Genomic DNA, 22,100 nt, shown 5'->3' with positions numbered 1-22,100 from the left:
TGAAATGGTTGGAGTAGCTCCATGTAGCCAGTCTACTTCGGTTACACCTTGAAAATGTAACCTGCATAATGTCTCCCCTTAGCATACATGCTGGATACACAGCCTGCCCTGCACTTCCTGTTCTTCACCCACATACCCCGAGAGTCCGGGGATGTGCAGATCGCAGTTATATCCGCGGGCTCTGCAGATAATCTGGGGATCAGGTGGACCAGGTCATAAAAATTAACATTCTGACTAATCGTGGATGGGTTGCGGGTGGGTGAAACAGGGTGAAGCGTCTCCCCTGTGCACATTTACATATGAGGCACAGCAGTGTTATTTCATTGTGGGAATGAAATGATAATCAGTTTCATGATAATTTTACATTTTAACTGTGATAATACTGATAACATGATCATTCTGGTGACAGTATTGTGTAATTAATAATGTTATGCAGCTTTCTGGAAAAAAAGAAAGAAAAAAATATCAGAAGATAAAAGTTCAATTGCTGTTTAAATGTTCCATAATATTTGCTGCAGTCATGCATGGAAATGTTTAAAATGACTGAAAGCAGGCTTTCGTGCAATGCACAGCGAAGAAATCACCTGGAAAGCTCACGTCTCTCAACATAATTTAAAAGGCAGTATAGTCTATAGGGTGCAGTAGAGGTGAAGTTAAATATCCATCTGAGTGCAGATCTCTAAATCACGGAAAAATAATATGTTCAGGTGGGTGGTGTGTCAATGATTTATGCGTATGTGCAGATTTGCTTGAACTCGGTGCCCCCAGACCAACCTGACGCAGATCTGCACTCTACTGAGGGCTGCAGTTCACTTCAAATGTTGTATAGATTAAATAAACAAGAAACAAAGTTGCTGGTTGGATTTTGTTATTTCTGGACTGAGCCAGGTTAGCTGTTTTCCTATTTTTTCCAGTTACGCTGTGCTAACGTCTGATGCCTGTAGCCTCATGTTGAGCACAGAGACACAACAGTGGTGTCTTCTCATCTAACTCTGCAAGCAAACAGAGAAGCATATTTCCCAAAACGTCAAACTGTTCCTTTAAAATAGCTCAATTTCTCTCACAAACTGTCCAGACTTCAAATATATTAAATTGATGATGTTTAAAAGCAGCAAATTCTCAAAATGTAAACACTGAAACCTGCGATTGTTTGGATTCTTTTAGGATAAAGTCATGATCAAAATAAATATCTTGTTATATTTCAGTTCAGCTAATGATTTAGTGACCAATTATTTTAATCTTGATTGTAGATCGCCAGGTTTATAGTTGGAAGATCTTTTCCAGTAAATCATTGTTGCTCAAATACAGCATGGCTCCATAGAAGTGATTTACAGGCAGGGCAGTGTTCCTCCACATCACGTCCCCATAACACTCAGACCTCCCCACCTCATCATTCAGAGCCCTGCAGTGCTCCCGTCTCCCCTGTGACGCTCAGTGCATCTGCTGCAGTGTGAGCAACGCAGGCAGAAAAGAATGGTGGGAAAGACTCATTAAGAAAGCACAGCCACTTCATCTTGGAGGCAGAAACAGATCAAAGCTCACTGTGAAGCAGGATCTGCCTGTGTTTCAGGTCTCAGATCATACTGATGATCCACACTCTCTTTGATTTACTCACTTTTTTTATGCGAAAACCTGCTCCCAGTTTTACCCAGAAATGGTATTTAAATTGGTTGGTTTTGTATCAGTTTTTGACTTGAGAACACTTTGTAAAAACTGGTTCTTTTGACCATGGATAACTACTTTATCCCTGACCTCATTATACAATGAAAACTAATGAGACCCCAGAGAGCTGCTGCTACTTTTATAAATAATTTAATAGGCAGGTGTTTTTGTATTTATTTCAATTTGAGGATCCGTGCTCTCTGTCTTGTGTGACTCATAAACCCTTGCAAATTGTGCACACAGCATCCGCTTCAACGCACCAACAAAGATTAATTTAATCTAAGATTAGTTTTTATCAGAGTTTAGTAAAACCATATTTAAAATGAACCAGAACTCTATTGGACAATCAAAAGTAAATCCAAATTATTGATGTAAAGTCAAATTAGAGAGTTTTATGAATATGGAGATCCCTGCTCACCCAAAATAAAATAAATATAGAAATAATAAATTTGATTGCTGTCAGGACCTAGTTGGTCTGCCTCCCTGTAAAACAAGACAACAACCTCCTGGTTTCAAAGCAGATTAGCACCTGGGACACCAATGGTACAAACGTAACTGAGCTAACAGCTAAGCTAAGTTTAAAGTTAATATTGGGTCACATTTTAGAATGGAGTTTAAAGTTTTGGTGCAACAGGATTATATTTAATCTTGGTATAGAGTAAAAACTAAAAAGAGTAATCAGTCCTTATCATCATTGCCTAAGAGGATAAAGCAAACTTAAGTTTAAAAAAAAACCCAAAAAGGTAAAAACAATAAGCTTCATTAATGTAAGGCCAGAGAGGATGTAGTTTTATATTTCATTTATATTCCATTGCTAAACTGGTGTGCAGTGAGATAAAACACATTTTTCTTAAATGTTCAACAAAAACAGTATAGTAAATGAAGCAGCGTGTTGTTTCAAAAATGGATAATAACAGTAGCAGCTATTTCACAGACCTTTTGATTTATATTATTTTGCTGCAACTTTTGTTCTGTAGGGCTCTTACTCTCTGCTGTTATTAATCAGCTGGGGTTTGTTGACCAGAAAATAGGCAGCGATGTGGTAAATGTTGCACAGAGGGCAGGAAACAATAAAGTTAAGTGTCTGGATCAATCGAAAGTCATTCACACTTTTTAGTCTTGCAGCCAGATAAACTGGTGTGTTTTCTTCTCCTGTGTTTTTTCTTTAGCTCCTGGACATAAACTGGACAGGCCTCACCAATATTCTTGACATTCCTGGACTCAAGTAAGTCAACTCAACCTCCCTTCTCTTGCTTATCAAGTTGTGTTTTTGTTGGTGCCAGTGTGAGAAAATGAAAAGAACTTTCAAAGAATTATAATTTATTATGCACCTGGTGCCGTATCACAGAAACTGTCTATCCTGCAGATGCTGTATTTACTGTTTAGTAACCATGGTAATGAGTGTTAGGACCTGAAAAGGAAAAAAAACTATTACAGATGAACTGTTCTTCAGTAAATTTTTTTTATCCTAATTTAAGTTGTGTGGATGTGATTGCTGTCATTGTTGTCAGTTCTGCCTCAGGTTAAATCATTTGTACATGAGAGAAAGTCATATCGGATCAGCACATAGACATGCGTTCTCGCTGATACTGGTACCAGCATTTTAGGCAGAGGCCTTTTCCAGTACTGGTATTGGTACTGGGACAATCCTTTAAGTGTGTTGGATTGAATGTTTAGGATTTCCTAACCTGAGATAAGATAGGATGAAAGGATTCCTAAAGTTAGTCAGGATTTGCTTCTGTAACACCAATTTGGGAAAAAATCCTGACTTAGTCTCCTCCTGCTTTAACTTGATTTAAGAAAGTTTCTATAATACAGCCGGTGCTATTTTTTCTGAAAGTAAATAGGGTTACTGTCACTGGACTTTATGGGTCTATTTTCACCGGAGGCTCTCTTGTCCAGTATCTGAGAAGATAAATTCCCACGAAATGCACTGAAAGTCTTTTCTGCCAAAGGTTTTGTTTTAGTGCTGAATGTCTGAAGTGTTCTTGTCCTTGTTACTGTTGTGATTAAGAGGCAGACCAGACTGTGCTAATGTCGGTAAACTCGTCTTTTTGCAAGTCATGGATCAAGTATGATGTACTTGAGACATGCAGCATGTTTGCATCCTTACATTACTGTGAATATCAAGATGCGGACAATAGTTTAGCAGTCTAACTGGTCTAAATCAGGTCAGATCAGGACATGTGCTGTCTGTAGCCTGTTTCCTCATTCTTGCTTATTTTTTCTCACTTACATTAAGTGCCTTTTCCCCCTCGGGTAGTTGTGTGGGCTGAGCACTGAGTAAACGAGAGTCTATTAAGAGTTGCTAACAGCCCAGCACAATTACTCGCTGCTGTCTTGAGCAGTTCATCACTTATTTACATCCCAAATACACTGACACATGCATGAATGCTACATGTGATTTACAGATGCTTGTCGTATACTGTGCTGATGCGGGCAGACATGTTCACACATGCAGGAAGTGCTTAATGGCCGGACTTGGCCAGCTCTTCTGTTCAGTCCTCTGTGGGCGAAATGTATCCATGTAGCTTGTGCAATGCAGTATATGTGTGTTTGTGTGTGCGTGAGTGTGCTCGTGTGTGTGGAGGAAGGGTGCACGTGCAGAGACAGAGGGGTTAGTTGCTGGAGTGGAGGCACAGATGGTGAAATTGTAGCTGCAGGGAGAGTGTTCCTTGAATGCAGCAGCGGGCAGACAGACAGCATCAGCTGGCTGCTTGAAGGCTCGCCCAGTGTGTCACTCTTTAACCCTGTTATTATTATGATTATGCAACAAATGTCAATCTTGTTTACATGTTTTGATATGTCATTGCTGTTGAGTGGGTTTTAGAATCAGAATCAAAACATGACTAAGAGTCTGCAGTCATGCTAGCAGCTCTGTTAGGCTGTTCTCAGCAAAACGCTCCACAGTGACAACGTGCTGAGGTTCAGCTGGCAGGGCACAAAATTAGCACCAGCCACTGCCCAAATGCTGGTAAAATATGCAAGTGGATGGTAGATTTGCTTCTCTCACCAGCCAAAAAACACAGTGGTAATCTATTGATTGTCTGGTAAAATGTAAACATACACTAGCCATTTTGCCAGTGGACAAAAAAGGTTAATTTTTTGCATTTGATAGTTCGCACTAGACACAAAGTTAGGGATAAAACAAAGAGGGAACTGGTTTTACAATAAACCGCAATAAAATTCCTGGCAAAACTGTCCACCATCCACAAAAGTTAGCAACAGTCTCCCAGACGCAGCGAACAAAACTAAACATAATGTGAATAAAACTTTCTTTGAGTCATGACAGATTTTAATCAGCTTTGGGGGCTGTATAAGGATGAAGACAACTCCCATGATCCCACACCACTTCACGACATCATCAAACTACATCTTTCATTATTGTTTTAAAGTGAGACGCCTAGCAGCCTCTTGTGTGTTTAATGCACATTTGATGTGATGATGATATTATTTTAATGTTTATGCAAATATAATGCAGTACATAATATTAGTTTTGCTTGTGTTTGGTCAAAGACAAAAGTATTGAACAACCTGAATTTTGATTTCATGGTGGCGCTAGATGAAAAGTTAAGGGATCACCAGAGTTATTAGAGTCATAAATTAATGAATGAAAATCCATCCAATAGTTGTCAAGATATTTCACACTGGACCAAAGTGGTGGACTGAAAGACTTACATTACCAACCCTAGAGCCATGGCTAAAAACATTACTGTCTGTCGAAGGATGATAAAAACGCGTCTTTGATGTGGCTCATAAGTGAATGAAACACACAGTTCCATATTCTACATTCTGAATATTATAAAGTATGAGAGTCTGCATGTCTGTTGTCCTAAAATGACTGAATAAACAGTCTCCCTTTTGTTATTGTGCATGCATTCACACGCAGGCAGGTACAGTACGTGGGGGTGTTCCAGTGTTTACGCCGGGGAGCAGCAAAAAAAATGCAGCAATAAGCGCTGACGCAGCAGGAATCCCTTCACACCCTCAGATCTCTGCTCGAGAAAAGCTGCAGCTCTGATCGGTTCCCCCTCCAGAGAATCTTAAAGTCTCTAATCGGCTCACGGAGAAGAGCTGCAGCCCGCCGCTTCACGGGAAGATAAGCTCAGGGTTGATCTAATGAATGTTTCTCAGACTCCAGACACAAACACTGGCTGCTAAATTGAGTTTATTTCATTTCATTTTCGTCAGAGCCGACGATGTGCTGCTTTTGTGCAGCAAAGGAAGTTTTCTGTTTAAAGGAATTTTAACTGGTTGGTTAGTTGCCTTTGTCTCCAGATTAGATTGCAAGGTTGTAATTAATGCAGGTAATTATTTACCCATTGAACCTGAACTATTGAAACTGATTTGCAACCTTCAACAACACCTACAATATTTTCCAGTAAACTCAGAACTTCTCTTTGCTTTGAAATGTCAAATAGCTGCCGGATAATTGTAAATTGCTGACATCTGATTGGTTTGACATTTAGAAGGTTTTTTATGTAATTCAGCTCACTGTTTGCTTGCAGAGACTCTGGTCTCTGAGCTGCTGAGTGAGGAGCTTTCAGCCTGACACATCACTTGCCCTTTAGCCTTTTGCTAGTGTATGTTAGGGTGTGCCCTAAGGTTTAGCGATGTTTACTGAATTGGCACATGAATTATAACTTAATTGTGTTCAGCATCTGAAGCTTGAAAGAAAGTTAGCTAAGTTTGGAAAAAAAATAGCACAAACAACGGCATGATTGAAAGAAACAGACTCACAGCGGCTCACAAAAAAAACACAGCTGCCACCGATGTTACCAAGAGTCTTTGGTTCGTCTAATTGCACAGGTTTAATAAGAAAAGAATAGTCCGTAGAGAGACAGTGCAATGACCAGCAGCAACATCTTTTTATTTTCTCTGCCACATGTCAAAAACAGGACTTTGCCAACAACTCTGACCTTTCGGCAACTCTGAGGGGACACGCTACCTCAAATACAGAATGTTTTTAAATCACAGTGTTATGGGGGTAGAGGGCTCTGTGGTTGTTGATTGTTAGCCATCGGCGATGGAAGACAGCGTTGGCCCAGCCCTGGTGTACTCTGACCTATTTGCCATTGGAGCTGACAGAGGAGAGGAGATTAGTTGGTGCTGCAGAGTGGTTGTGAGCCAAAAAATCATATGAATACATTTCCACACAGAGCATTACACAGCAAAGTGCAATAACAAAAGAGACAGTGAAGTTGAGGGAAAAGGTTTTGGAGTTTGAGGACTCTTAGATAACTGTGTAATAGACATGAAAGTTATAAAACCTTAATTTTGCACCTTTTTTTGGCTGATTATTAATGATTCACTTGACATTTTGACAGTATTATATATATATAGCAGGAAAATCCAGTGTCTACAAACAAAACAAGTCCTTCTTCATTTTTAATTAACTGCATTAAATGTGTTATTTGAAGGCGGCTTAATCATTAATCATCGAGTCATAGACAGCAAAGACAGTCGCTACTGCTTCTCAGCTAAGCTAGGTAAGTTATCTTTTATTAGCACTAGTTTATCTTGTGTCACTTTATTCTCGTGTGGTGTGAGGTAGCTACCAGCTGCATTATTTATGTGGATATTTCAGGAAACAGGAGTCTGGAATCACTGCAGTTTGTTTTTTGTGTCTGTTTTTGTCTGTTTCTATGGCTTATTAACAATTTATATTGTAAAACAAGTGTTGTCATATTTGATTGAACTCAGTTTGACCAGATATATAGTTACTGTATTAATACTTTGCAGTAGAAGTGGGCAATATGCCTAAAATGTATATGATGGCATATTTTTGTAATTTACAGTAACAGTATCATATCACAGTATTTAAAAAATACTGAAAAAAGCGGTCTGTAGTAAAATGGTAAACTTAGCGCACACATATGAGTTTTCCAGTTCTTCTGGGGACATTTCCATCCAACATAAAGTTAATCACTGGGTCTTCACTTCCTCAGATGGTGGGAGTAGACAGAGGCGGCCATTACTCCTATCGTTACCTTTCACGTTCTACATGCTGTCTTGAAGTTGTTGTTATCAGCCCCCAAAAAATGATGGCTGGATTAAGCCCATTGCCAGTGGGTGATGTATCTTTCCAATAGCCCAACCCTAATGAGTGACTGTGACACAACTGCCCGTCCGTATTTTGCAGTACAGGATGTTTAATCAGTGTGGATGTTTTTGGTTTGGGCAGCAATCCTGAATCATCCTGGGTCTAATTCAACCAGACATCCTGGATATAAGTTCCTTAATCTATAACACCAATTAGATACAGACTGTCATCGAGCTACTGTAAGTTGCTACACTGGTGGACATTAAGAAGGCGCATGGGATAAGTACACCAGGTCTTGTGTTTTAGTAAATGTCCCATTTATTTGGCTGCTTGTCAACAGACCATGTTGTTGTATCTCACATGGAAGCACTAAAGTGTTTCCCGCAGCCCATTTTGTAGATTTAGCCGGCATGTTTTCGCGGTCCTGGGATCACTCCAGAGACAACTTCAGGATCACTTCCATTTTGTGTCTCAGGCAGTTTATGAACACCTTTAATTAGGACATCCACACGATATGTGGACAGCTGTCCTGTAATCACAACTGTTTTTCTTCGAGCGACAGGCAGAGCAATAACACCGGATGATAAATTTTCATTGTAATTCCATTTTTTCGAGCCGTGATTGCAATTTTGCAGCTGTGGCGCAGCAGCTAAATGAATCAAGGGAAGCCTGGCGGTAATGTCATTCTGTGCCCTCGCTGTCATTGTTGTTGTCACGAAGTGTTGAATCATTAGTGGATCAGAGAGACATTCAGAGGTTTGTTGGCTAGCAGCAACAACATGCTTGAACTGACTCCAGTTTTCCAGAAATGTACTGTACTAAGCTGAGATTAAAGCAGAATATTTATAACCCAAGGGCACCCTTACTTAAATAATTCATTGCTTCATTCTGTTTGTCTTCCTTCTCACATCCCCCCCTCCCTCCTGTCCTTACAGCGGCTTCTCTGACAGTCTCATTCAAGACATTATCTACAGTTATCTGGTATTACCCAATCGCATCACCATCCCACTGGTCGGCGACGTGGAACTGGCCAAGCTACGCTTCCCCATGCCAAAGGTACTGATGAAATGTGAAAATGCAATTAAACATGAGGTTTAATATTCTGTGAGAACGTACACTGACTGCTTCAAGGTTCAGGGACTTACTACACTATTAGAAGCTAAAAGTCGTTGAGCGTTAAATTTCTTGAGCTCTGTAAGAAATGTGTTTTATGATCACTGATGTAATAAAAGAAACGAGGTGTCAGGTTTTATAGGTAACTCTGCCTTAAAACATAATCAAACAATAGCAGAAAAAAAGCATCTCAAGGCTTTGTCGCTGGCGCCGGTATCCATGGCAGCAAGATAAACACTTCAATGGATTTCAATGCATGCAGCGTCCTTGCTGAGGAGAAACTATTTTGTGATGTTCAAGATATTTTAGGCTGTAATTGTCCCATGCATTTTTATCCTTTTCTTTTCTAGTGCGTGTGGGTTGATACAGATGAGACAGTGGTCACGATAAAATGTCTCATTTGTCAAAATCGATAATTATTGATTATTTTTAATGACTTATTTTCAAAGATCAGGAGAGAAAAGGTCGAATTTAACCACTTTATTTACCAGACACACAGGTAAGAGATATAATAGACCCAAAAAACTACTACATACTGGCGAGTTGACCTTTCCTTTTTTATTAAAAATCTCCTCATGTCTGAACTCATTTTCTCACTCCACATTGTTTCTGTTGTTGTGTCACATGTAGATGGTGCAGCCAAACAACATGCCTTAAATTTAAGTGAAACTATTGAACATTTTAACAACATGATATGTCAACTGCACATACAAATTACTATTGTTTTATTGCTCAGGCCAGTTTTCTAGTATAAATGACTTCACATTAGCTGATCAAGTAAAGAGAGTGGATTGAAAAAATGGATGGAGAGTTAATCAGAAACAGTTCAGAGTGAATGTGGCTGTTTCTCTCTGTTTTATATCATTACAGAAATGACTAAAAATAAATTCAGTGGCTTTGTCTTAGGCTGTTGGTTGCACAAAACAATCATTTGCTTCATTGAATTAAGGATTAACAGAATATTTTTTAATTGCAGCCTTAGTGGAATTGACACTATATATACACACAAACACACACCATCTATTTAAAGTTTTACAGCTCAAGAAAGAAAATGTTCTCAATTTCAAGTTTGCATGCAAGAAGATATTGATGTAACCGTCTCATTTTAAATTATGTACAACACCTGCTACCATCCAGATTGTATTTTTCTTTCATAAATATATATTTTACTGAGATTTGTAACAGTTACAGGGCATTACAAACAATAATAGTCCCACCAAAACCCTCCTACAACCTGTAACAACAGGAAGGAAAATGGAGAAAGTAAAAACAAAAATGAAAATAAAGACGAAAACATATACAACATCATAAGAATCTCATGTGTTAGAAGTGACATTTGCTGGTAGAGGTAGTAAAAAAATGTGTCCTGATCATGGCCATACGCATGAAATTAAACGCATTACTTAACTGTCACTCATGTATTGATTGATTGATGGGGCACAGGCTTAGTAGGTGATTATGGGATATAAATGTAAAGCAGAAAATTAAAATAAAGTAAATAGGTGAGTGAGGGAACAAATAAAATCAAATTTGCAAATTGAGTCAGTGGCAATGATGTGACTCAGTTCCTGTTAACAATCCTTCATCGAGGAATAAAATAAACGGCTGATAGTTTGGAACAAATGTGTCATTTAAACCCCTCAGAGAAAACTTAACTTTCTCAGGTTTGAGAAAGAACATCACATCTGTGAGCCAAGTAGAAGTGGAGGGAGGCGGCGCGGACTCCCATTTAAGAAGAGTTATGTGACGTGCCAAGCGGGCTGTGAAAGCAACAATGTCCGCTTGTTTAGGATTCAGCGTGGACAGATCAGTGGGGACACTGAAAATGGCTGCTAAGGGACATGTTTGCAGATTAATCGTAAGAACATCTGATAGGATTTTGGAGATTTAATGCCAATAGTTTCCCAGAAAGTGTTTTCCATTTCTCATCTCAAGTTTTTACAATTAGGGATGCACAGTAATATCGGCGTGTCATAGGTATTAAAATGAAACGTGGTTGCCGAAACTGGTGAGCCACTGAGCAGATGCATGGATGTGTTTGGGAGTTAAGTCATGGGTTTGTCTCTAAGGGCCATTAAAGTAGTGAAAGAATCTTTCCCATTTCAAATACCATTCAGGCCAGCAGAGAGAAGGATACTTGTTCATATGCTGCTGCACTAACAAGCAGATTATGCCAGTCTGTAATTGATGGTGTGTGAGCTGACTCACATTGTTGGACGAGCTGTCTCCCACCAACATGATAGCGGTCTGGATTAATTAAGTTTAGATAGCGGGAATTGTGTCTTTCAGGATGGGTGGGTCCTCTAAACAGATGCGAAAAGGGATTTCCTAACAAACAATTCTTAATTCTTTAGATACAATCATGAACTGATGTCCAAAAGTTTTCTACTTTGGGGAAACACAACAGGACATGAGTTTGTGTATCCTCATCAGGGCACCTCCAGTCTCTGGGATCACTTTAAATTCAACCCTGTACGATGTGGAGGGCGTCCCTTACATTACTTTAATAATCTTAAATTGGATTAACCCGGTGCAAATGTCACAAAGGATGCTGACCCCCTCTTTTTTTTTATAAATATAATTCCAGAGTCTTTGTCCTATACAGTTTTCAGGGAAGTGTATATGTAAATCTGCAGTAGCATGGAGTACTGAAGTGATGCTTCATGACCCCGACTCTAGCTTGACATAATGAAAGTGTTCTCTGCATGTGGGGGGGCCCGAGGGGGTTTTCAAAGTCGATTTCAGCAAACTGTGAATTTGCACATGCTGCCAGGATTGTTGTGTGTGCAATTTAAATTTGACCTGTCCTGCCCAATGTAAAGGTCAGCGAGCACTGTAATGTCTGTCTGCGCCCATTTCTTTCCAATAAAAGAGGATTCATCAATACATAGTCAGGGACTGTACCATATACTTGACGTCATGTTCAAGAAGGGGTCAGAATAGAAGATCTTTGCTTTCTCCTTCCAGTCGGCCGTTTTGGGAGCTGTCATCCTGATCATTACAACGAGTTTGTAAAAACAAAGACAAACAGGCAAAATAATAATATGTTAATTCCACTACAGGAAAGGCTTGTTGTTCTCTGCAATGAAGTGAAAAAATATGTGCATATATCAGCACACAAACAAAATGAGTCGGGAAAATTCTGACATATTGCATATTGATGAAAAGATTCAAAATCATCCGTCCCTGCTGGGGTTATAGATTTTATGCATTTGCCTTAACCAGGTAAAACATTTTAACATCAATCATCGATCATGAATAATTAATAAGATGTAGAATGCAACATCTTAGTTTAAGTTTTATTTAAACAATTTTAGTGGCACATTATTCATGTGTAATTTATGAAGCACAAACACTGAGGCTCTTGCTCAAAACGGCTGCTCTTTCTGCTTATCCTAATTCAACAAATGGCACTGGCAAACAAAAAAAACATCAAATGAGGCATAATTACTGCCATTTCTAGATTAAAAGGGCAACATTGTCGGTTAATACATTTTTAAATTGGTTAAATGGTTTACGGCAATTGATGATTAATTATTAACATCCCTAATTCCAATAATTCACTAGCTTTAATTTAAATAATTTCTGTAGGAAGCTAAATCAAATGTAAATAATAAATAACACAATTGGGAATGTTTTGTTACTACATAACCCCAGAGATAAGCCACAGTTTTCTCTTGCATTGCCTCTTCATACCCTGTAGGAAATGTCACATCCCATCAACTCTGACTCCTCTGTGGCCTTGAAGTGTCAGTCGCCGCTATTTCAGAGTTGCTCCCCTTAACGCTGTGCTCCGCGTGTCTCCACAGGGAGTCCTGAGGATTCACTTCTTGGAGGCTCAGGATCTTGAGGGGAAGGATAAATTTCTGGGAGGGCTCATTAAGGGCAAGTCCGACCCGTACGGCGTCCTGCAGATCGGCAACCAGCTGTTCCAGAGCAAGACGGTCAAGGAGAGCCTCCATCCCAAGTGGAACGAGGTTTACGAGGTGACAAGCGTGGGGTTTCTCTGAATGTTCATAACAGCACAGTTTGAGTACCGCTATCATTTGTTAACACTGGAAACAAGTGTATCCCCAACTTGCATTAGGTAATCTGTCTATTGATTGGACATGCGTGCTTGAACAAGCATCAATATGTCCTTTTCTCCATCAGGCGCTGGTGTACGAGCACTCAGGTCAACACCTTGAGATTGAGCTGTTTGATGAGGACCCAGACAAAGATGATTTCCTGGGAAGGTGAGTTTCTCTCATTTCCTGCTCTGCTCTGATCTTATCACACATTCTTCATAAGAAACAAACACCTCAATAATGTGACTGATATGTGAGAACAAGCTTTGTTGTAATCATCCAGCTATATATAGACAAGCTAAGGCTCTGGTGTGGCATTACATAGTATGTCCTAAACACGGTGTGGGCACCTGAGGGGACGCTGTGATGGAGGTTTCTGTGCTAGTAGACGTCAGTTAAAGTAAAGAAGAAAAGGTGCTTTCCTACAGTTCAAAGACCAAGGGCAAATTCAATTGATTTTGCCCCAAGGCTGTAACACTACACCCAGCGCTGACAACACAAAGCAGACAATCGATAACTGGACCCCCTCTGCTCAGATTAATGGTGCGACTTCTTTGCTTACTGGTTGCCCTCCCAGTTTGACTAATTATTTGTCATTATTCACAGCCTGATGATCGATATGACTGAGCTGCACAAAGAACAGAAAGTTGATGAGGTAAAACCATTTTTATGGCCAAATTATAGCACTTATGTAATGAGAATTTGTTCAGTGTTCATAAAATTACATCTTAAAGGAATAGTTCGACATTGTAGGACAGATATTCGGTTTCTTGCTTTTCCCAGGATGGTGAAGGCATGAGGCACCTTATTCTGCGTGTGATTGGCTTGAGCGTGAAATATTGTTCATCCAATCATGGAGGAAGCTCTCAGCAAGCCTTTCATTCTTTCATAGTCAAGACGTATCGTCGTTTCAAGGATCTCCTTCATGAACTTGGTTGGGTGGGTCATGCCTCTGCCATCCTGGGAAAAGATATCTTGGACAGTAAATATGAAACTACCACCAGCAGCTGGTTAATTTAGCATAAAAAAATGGAAACAAGGGCAAGCTCACAATGATGGCGAGACTCAAGAAAGTCACGGCACCCAGCCAACAAATATTCCAGCACACAATCTCTTTAAAATTGCAATGCTTTGTTTTTACACTTTGGTTTTTGTACTGATCAAGCAAAGCAGATATAACATGTTAATTGCTGAGCTTTGGAAGTGTGATTTTGTTTACTTTGAGTGGGGCCAGGGTAGCTGTTTGCCCTTGCCTCTGTGCTAAGCTAAGCTAACAGGCTGCTGGCTGTAGCTTTATATTTACCATGCAGGTGTGAGAGTGGTAGCAAATAACTTACATATACTCTTTTGGTACAGCTCTTAAAGCTTTTAAAGATTTTTTTTAGCCATGTGTTGCAAAAATTGTTAGTTTGGTCCCTTCAATGACTCAGTGATGATCTGATAATTAACTCTGATGTTTTGTAATACTGTTGCAGTGGTTTGACCTGGAAGAAACTTCTACGGGGAAACTTCACCTAAAACTGGAGTGGCTGTCTCTGCTCTCCACTCCTGAGAAGTTAGACCAGGTAAAACACTGAGAAAAAAAAAACTTTCTTGCTTTAACAAAGCAAATATTGTCTGTCACAGTTTCTATATTTGCTACTGATAATAGAGGGTTGATACCATCTTTCTCTGTGGTGACTGTGTTTTCTGTCTTAATGCCCAATCAGGTGCTGCGAAGTGTGCGAGCGGACAGGAGCCTGGCTAATGATGGTTTATCGTCAGCGCTGCTTGTGGTCTATCTGGACTCAGCAAAGAACCTGCCAGTAAGACACTGTAATGTTTACTTTATTGTCATGCTGGCAAACAATGCTGTTGTTCTGATGCTATAGCTTGTGCATTAGGCTTATGCAGGCTTCTTGTTCTCCACCCGAAACATTCACAACCGCATTTAGCAACGCTCTGAACCAGTTTAGTAAGAAACACCAGCTCACTTGTTTAAATAAGGATTATTGGTCAATGCTCTGCTTCCCTGTTATCACTCATGCTTTGTGACACTTAAGTGACCTCAAGATGAACCCAGCAACCAAGACGGGGTTATTTTCCTCATCATCATCTAACTTTAAAAAGAACCTAGCCATAAAAACAACAACTGGTTATTATGAATGTTGCCTACAGCTCCAGACAAGTCAATATTTTTTTAAGTGAGTCATTACAGCTCAGGGACTTTTCTTTTCAGGAGCCTTTTTCTTTTTTTATTTTTTATTATCTAATAAACATTCATTGCACCAAATGTGTTTAAAAAAAAAAAACGTTGCCTGTAATTAACCTTGAGTCCTTTAGTCTGAAAAGATAGTTTGGATTATTTGAAGCGGGGTTGTGTGAGGTAGTTATCCAGTGTATTACCTACAATAGATGGCAGCCAGCACACGCCCAGTTTGGAAAAGGAGGCTAAGCAATGAACTGCTGTGGACGGGGTCAGCGATAAAATGTATTTTAGTCACCTAAACAAAGATCCACCAAAAGAAAAAAATAATATGTTATATTAAGAACATTTTCTCCAATTTACCTTCCTGTCAAGCAGCCTTTTCCGACCGGAAACCACTGCCAAGAGGCCACCAGACTCCTTTAGCCAAAACAGTAATTTTACCTTGAGCGCAAAGTTTCTGGGCTACAGCTGCCTTGATCTGTAGTTTGTGACCTTGGTGTTTTAAAAGGTTAGTTTGGATTGACAGAAGTTGCACAATAACACATACAAACTAAGCAGTCGAGATCAACAGCTTCTTTGTTTTGCAAGCAGAATTTGGTTGCTCTGGAGAAACCGATATTTGGCTTGTATAACAATGGATAGGAATGTGCAGCTGCAGGCTACCTGTATTGTGTTTGAAGTGTTTTTTGTTTCGTTTCCTTGGACATACGCCGGATACACGCAAGTAGGCTGGGGCGGAGAGAAAAAAATACTGGGAGAATCGTTGATCCTGCTTTCGATTTCACTCTGTTTTCATTTTAGAATTGAAATTGTGGCACCCTGGAGGTATAGCAAACACTTAAACTGATATAGATTTTTTTAGGCCTTTTTTAAGAGGCTAAAATGCGTTTTGCTGCTGACCCTCTACACAGAAATACATAACCCAGCTCCCACTGCTTCTCCAAAATGGGGGTGTTCTGTCCTTCATCTACTGTAGCTGACTATCTATAAGTACCTCAGACAGTCCTACTTCAAATAATCCAAATTATCCCTTAAAGTTAAAACATCTAAATGGTTTCTCACATCAGCTACAAAACGAAACCTTTTTAGCCATCTCAGCCCTCATAACTCCACCTTTTTCTCTTTACTCTCTCTCCTCTTCACCCAAGAGCGTCTTCACAGGCAGCTTAGGCTGCTTAGGCGGAAACTTAAGGGAGAGGAAAGCATCTGGTCTAGTCTTTTGTGAGAGCAATACCTCAGAGTATAGAACGATATGCGTGAGTTCCCCGGTGCTTTTTTGCATCCTGATAGTGTTAGCATTAGCCGTGTGCAATGGTGTGGGTTGAACGGTAACAGGAGAGCCTCAAAGCATGTGTTAGCTGCACGGTTTTATTTAAATGTCTGATGAAAATTACCCCGAGTGAGTGTCCAATAACCATTAACACGAGGCAGACACTTCAAAACAGGGCTCAGCTATGCCTGCTTCGTTAGTCACATGCATATTTTGCCAAATCAGGTGGTTAGTTCAAGGCTGAAGTATGAAATATCAACAGCACAAAAGGCCTGAAACTCTATTAGTGAGCCAATTAATGTGAAGCTGCACAGATACAGAAAGCAGCTTGTTATAAAAGTCGCACAGCTCCTCCAAATCTCCCCTGAAGGAAATAACCTCATTAATCTGACATACGATTTCATTGTTAGCTCCCTGCAGCGGCAACGATATCAGCCCTCAGGCTGCGCTTTATTTATTACACTCTTAGAAATACACGTTCTAACCAGAACCACAAAAGGTTCTTCCGCTTCTATCCATAGGAGAACCTTTTGCTTTCTAGTAGAATCTTTTCCGAAAGTTCCACTTGGGACCCTGTCAGAGGTTTATACCTAGAACCATTGGTGAAAGGTTTCACCTGGAAACACCCCATGAGAGGCTCTATGGAGAACCCTTCTGTGATGGTTCCACCCAGAACCTTCTCTGCAAGTCCTATCATGAACCTTTGCAGCTTCTAAGGGTGCAAACAAAAGAACATTTTTTGTTATATTTCAAGGGATTTATCTAGAACACAATCAAGTGGTTCTTCTGGGAATCTTTCTGATATTCCAAAGACTTTATCTAGAACACAATCAGGGTGTTCTACCAAGAACCTTTTTCTATTTTAAGGGTTTTATCTAGAACACAATCAAGAGTTTTTGTCTAGAACACAATCAAGGGTTTTTGTCTAGAACACAATCAAGGGTTTTACTGAGAACCTTTTTATATTCTAAGGGTTTCATCTAGATTGCACAAATGGGGGTTCTGTTGAGAACCGTTTTATATTCTAAAGGTTTTTATCTAGAACACAACCAGGAGGTTCTGCCAAGAACCAATTTATACTTCAAGGGCTTTATCTAAAACACAATCAAGGGTTCTACTGAGAAACTTTTTATATTTGAAGGGTTTTATCTAGAACATAATCGGGGTTCTACTGAGAACTTTTTTATATCGCAAAGGTTTTATCTAGAACACAATCAGGGGGTTCTCCTGAGAACCTTTTTACATTTCAAGGGTTTTGTCTAGAACACAATCAGGAGGTTTTACCGAGAACCAATTTATATTTCATGTGTTTTATTTAGAACACAATCAGGGGTCATACCAAGAACCTTTTTATAATCCAAGGATTTTTATCTAGAACACAATCAGGGGGTTCTACCAAGAGCCTTTTTCTTTGGATGAAAAGGGTTCCTAATGGGACCTTTGGTCTTACAAAGAACTCTTGACACATCCTTTTTTCAAAAACGTGGTCTTCAGAAGCAAATGATTCTATGTAGAACCTCAGTCTTTCAGGAAGAACCCTTTTGGAACCCTAATTTCTAAGAGTGTACCCATGTAATCCATGTTCCAGTACATTTCAGTGTATTTTTCTGGGTTTTTTATTTTCTCATGCCTCTTAACCCAGTCACTCCCGTCCTACTAACTGTGGGTGTGATTTTCTCCCCCAAATCTCCTTGTGGCTTAAAGAGCAACCTGTCAGATTTCACCTATGACGGGTTGAAGCAAGTCTCAGTCTTTAAGGCCCTGAAGGTAATGTGGGAAAAATGGATTGCATGCACAGATCACTCACGCCCTCATCTGTTGTTCTCCGTCTGTGGCCTCAAGTGCACCATCCAGCGTCATGTGACTGTCATGATGATTATCGAGCGAGCAGAGTGAACTGTCTTGATGAGCATGAAGATGGATGATTGCACTGTCTGTTTGATGCTGCTTTTGTTCTGCACGCTCCTTTCTTCTTATTGGTAATAATGATATGTCATGATTTTCCACCTTTTCTAATCTGTGTGATCTTGCATGCAAAAATCTAATATTGCACTCTAGAGGAAATGAAAATTGTGCCTTCGATCTTTCTGGTTGACTGAACCACTTATGCAGGAATTATATCAAAAAAGAAATGATCTCCTGCCTTTTCAAGGGTTCCCACATGTGCCCGTTTTTATTGCACTGGAAACAAATGTGGACAAATATTTTTAGTAGCAAACTTGCAGACCAACCCGGCCTGTTTTAGCTAATCAAAAAGCTGATCATGTTGGAACCTCTGGTATGCAACAGGAACTTATTTGTCATGCTGTTAAGCAGCCAAATGTCCAGAAATAGTGGGCACTAAATGTGGCATTAAAAAGTAAAAACATTAGATTAATACAGTTTTAAAGAGGCAGACAGAAGTGAATATTCCTATACAGTGTTAATTCTGTTAACCAGCTGCCATAACAATGACAATTGCAACATCAGCAGGTGATATATTGTGTTACGACATAGCTGTTCATATCCAAGCACAGTTTCAGCTTACACAAACACTGCTGCATTGTTCCAGTTAGCATAAGTCGTTTATAGCCTGTAATTTTTCCAGGAAGCTTAAGCCTCCCATACGGTGGCACTCCCTCAGTGCAACATAAGTCCACAGTGAAACTCGCCACTGCATTGTGTGACAGTATCATTTGGCATTACAGAGAAAGTGAACCACAAATACGTTCAGTTTGCTCCCAGTAGGTCACTCTGTTATCCTGACTGCTACCTGGTTGGGCTGGCTTTTAGCGGGCGATAGATCAAGCCGCTGCTTCTCTTGGTTGCATTTTCTAACAAACGGATGTAAACCTGATGTGCAGCTTTCTTTCATTTCTACTTTTATTTGCTTTTCTTGTAGGTCTTTCAGCATCACTTGACAATAGATAGATTAGAGAACACTGACACATTTTCTGGATGTAGATTTGTCTTTAAGTTTGATTGTTCAGACACAATGAGGTGACAGTAGTGTGAGCTTTGGTTTAAGTAAACACGTTCTCACCCTCCTTGTCGTGACACCTCAAAAGTTTTCAGCTAGCTTGCCTTAACTGTGATAACCACGACAACCTTACCTGATGAAAGCAAAATATCTGAAAATGTGATCGATTTGTTAAAGGTGCAAAGTGTAAAATATGGCCAGAATTTTAGTTTAAAACAAAATAAAACTCACCAAAAACATCTTGGTTTGTCCTTCCACTGATAAAAAAAATCACCAGCCCTGCTTTGGTTGAAAATAAATCCTTAGACGTCAAAATATTGTGGCCCCCCGCTGCCTCTCTGATTTGCAGCTTCCCTCTCGCTCCTCTCCACATCACCCTCCTGTCCCTGTCATCCTCGTCACCCCTGCAGCCAGAGTCCTGATCGAAGCTTCTGTGAATCACCTCAGTACTGAAGCCTATTCTGTGTCATCAAACCAGCCTCCATCAGTCTACACAGCTAATTTATCTTCACCCAAAAAGAGTTACAGAAGAGAGTATCGGTTGAAGTCATGGCGTATCAGAGTGTGGGATTGTGTTGATCAGCCTGCAAGACAAAACTCCACAAAGAAAAATTTGGACAGGATAAAAAAAGTTGAAAATAATGCAGCAGGTGTTGTTTATCCAGTAGACAGATGAAGCACTTTTAGAATTACAATATAGAGATAAAGTTTTTTGTGGTCAGTAGCCTCTCAGTTGAAGTTGCAGCATATCAAAGTGTGGGATTGTGTTAATCAGCCTGCACGTACAATGTGGAGCTTAATTCTAATGCTGGTGAGAAATACATGTCAAATTTAAGCAGCCTCCTCAAGAGATAGGCTGAGTTAACACGTAAGTTAAGACTCTTCCCCTGCCTTGTAGATATGGAGGGTATTATTATTCTGTAAGGAGTCTTGAATAATACTTAGCTGTCAAAACCCAGCATGCTAAAATTAGAAAGCAGAGGAGACAAAGCTTGGCAGTCTCCTTGGTAGCCTCTCTGCCTGCAGCCCTGCTTGTCAAAACGTATGGTAATGTTCCTTCCCTTTTGAACTATGGACTGTTTTCACCATTGTGTGCCTGAACCAGAGTCTCAAGAAGCTGCTGTTTGAGTTTGGGTGTAATTATGTCGTCCTGACGTTACTGAGGTTTCTGCATTGTGTGCCACAGTGAGGAGAATCAGCTCACGCCCCTCTCTCTGATTCTCTAACAGTCTGCGAAGAAGAGCAGCAGCGAGCCCAGTCCTTATGTCCAACTGACCGTTGGACACAAAACACTTGAGAGTAAGGTAAGTCACATCCATTAGGATAATTATATTGTCAGATTTCATTCCAAATGAGAGGTGAAATACACAGACTTCCAATTTTGAGTTACCAGAATATATCTCACAAAGTTCCACACAAAGACATAATGAAGCTAACCGCCAACACATCTCACTCTTCTTAAACCAACTCTCCATGACCCAGTGTTTCCCTCCGACTGTGGAATTAAAAGAGAGATAAAGCGCAAATTGTTGTACAGGAAAATGAAATGAGGTATTATAGCCTTCAATATACCATTAAGCGTCAGCTAGAGAGCTGCTATACTGACATTAAAGTGTGTTTACCAGCTATTTCTCATCGAGTTCAAAAGGGAGATTATTCAGGCTGAGGAACGACTTAAATGGACCAAGTTATTATTAATGCTGAAAGTTTACTGTGAGCATCTAATGAGTTTAGGAAGGTTTGTTATAGTAGATCACTTTTGTAGCAGGGTTATAAGACAGGTTAAATATTTGGAAAGATTTTGTTTCTGAGAATTCATGGCTTGTCTGTCAGTTTAGGATGGTGGGCAGCTCAAAATACTACAGTGCTCATGAGACCATCGCTATGAAGAAGAAGCCAGTGAAATATGCAATTTATGCTGCTCTCAAATGCAAGCTTGTGCACAGTATGTTTCAACACACTGGAAAAATACAAGTTAAAAACCAACATGCTTAAACAGCCATTGTGGCCCGGGCCATAAGTCATGAGAACACTGCTGCTAAGGAACAGCAGCGTGGACGCCAAAACTGTCAGGGTCTAGAAGCTGCCAAGAGTAACAGTTTTTGCAAGCTAGCCAGCAGGTAACATAATGCAAAGGCACATTGAAAAGACGAAGCTGTTGGAAATGTCAACATTTTCTTCAGGCATATTAAAAATGATAAAGAAAAACTCTATGCAACTAAAATTACAATATATTAACTTACTCTCCACCAAAAACATGACCTCCACACTTTTTGAAAACCACTTTTGAACATGAGCTCTCAGAAAATTTACACTTCAGAGGGTCGTGAACACCAGAAGAGGGGGGCGTTCATACGACTCTGCTTGAACATGCTGAACCCCATTTGAAGGCAGCATCAGAGCTGTAGCAGACTCAAAATGTTTTTTTTGTTGCAGTTGGGAACAAAACAGAGTGCTATAGTTGCTGAATTTTATCTAAAACTAAGCCAGAATCCAAATGTGCAGCATATGGTATCATTATTTTTTCTCAAGACTATAATCTTTAACTTCCACCCACCACTAGCTTCCCACGTAACAGAATTTTCAGCTCTGTGATTCGATGTTTCTTGCTGATTTGCACCTTGGGAATCATGGTTAACTTGTTACCGTATGTTTTCTTGTATACAGACTTGTATATTTGACTCACCAGATATTTTCCGATGCAGTTTTTAATCATTTATAGTGGATGAGCTGAAGTGCCCCAACCCTCACCTAATATTGTCTAAGGTGAAAAATAAATTGACCTTATGGATGAGAGC

The 22,100-nt window shown here is 39.9% G+C and overlaps 1 protein-coding gene across 1 annotated transcript in view; it reads left to right on the top strand.

Annotated features, from left to right (window-relative positions):
- esyt2b (extended synaptotagmin-like protein 2b) overlaps positions 1 to 22,100 on the top strand; it is a 52,022-nt gene that overhangs the window by 20,348 nt on the left and 9,574 nt on the right. The window contains exons 7-15 of the mRNA XM_084747169.1: positions 2,832 to 2,887; positions 8,641 to 8,761; positions 12,628 to 12,804; positions 12,971 to 13,053; positions 13,492 to 13,540; positions 14,361 to 14,450; positions 14,595 to 14,690; positions 18,048 to 18,110; positions 20,532 to 20,606. Of these exons, the coding sequence (XP_084603295.1) occupies positions 2,832 to 2,887; positions 8,641 to 8,761; positions 12,628 to 12,804; positions 12,971 to 13,053; positions 13,492 to 13,540; positions 14,361 to 14,450; positions 14,595 to 14,690; positions 18,048 to 18,110; positions 20,532 to 20,606 (810 nt within the window). The remainder of the gene's footprint in view (positions 1 to 2,831; positions 2,888 to 8,640; positions 8,762 to 12,627; positions 12,805 to 12,970; positions 13,054 to 13,491; positions 13,541 to 14,360; positions 14,451 to 14,594; positions 14,691 to 18,047; positions 18,111 to 20,531; positions 20,607 to 22,100) is intronic.

This window comes from Lutjanus erythropterus, chromosome 21 (genome assembly GCF_056507025.1).
Source record: "Lutjanus erythropterus isolate fLutEry1 chromosome 21, fLutEry1.hap2, whole genome shotgun sequence".
Taxonomy (NCBI): domain Eukaryota; kingdom Metazoa; phylum Chordata; class Actinopteri; order Lutjaniformes; family Lutjanidae; genus Lutjanus; species Lutjanus erythropterus.
The sequence above is the reverse complement of the archived record's forward strand: the minus strand, read 5'-3'. Positions and strand labels throughout refer to the sequence as shown.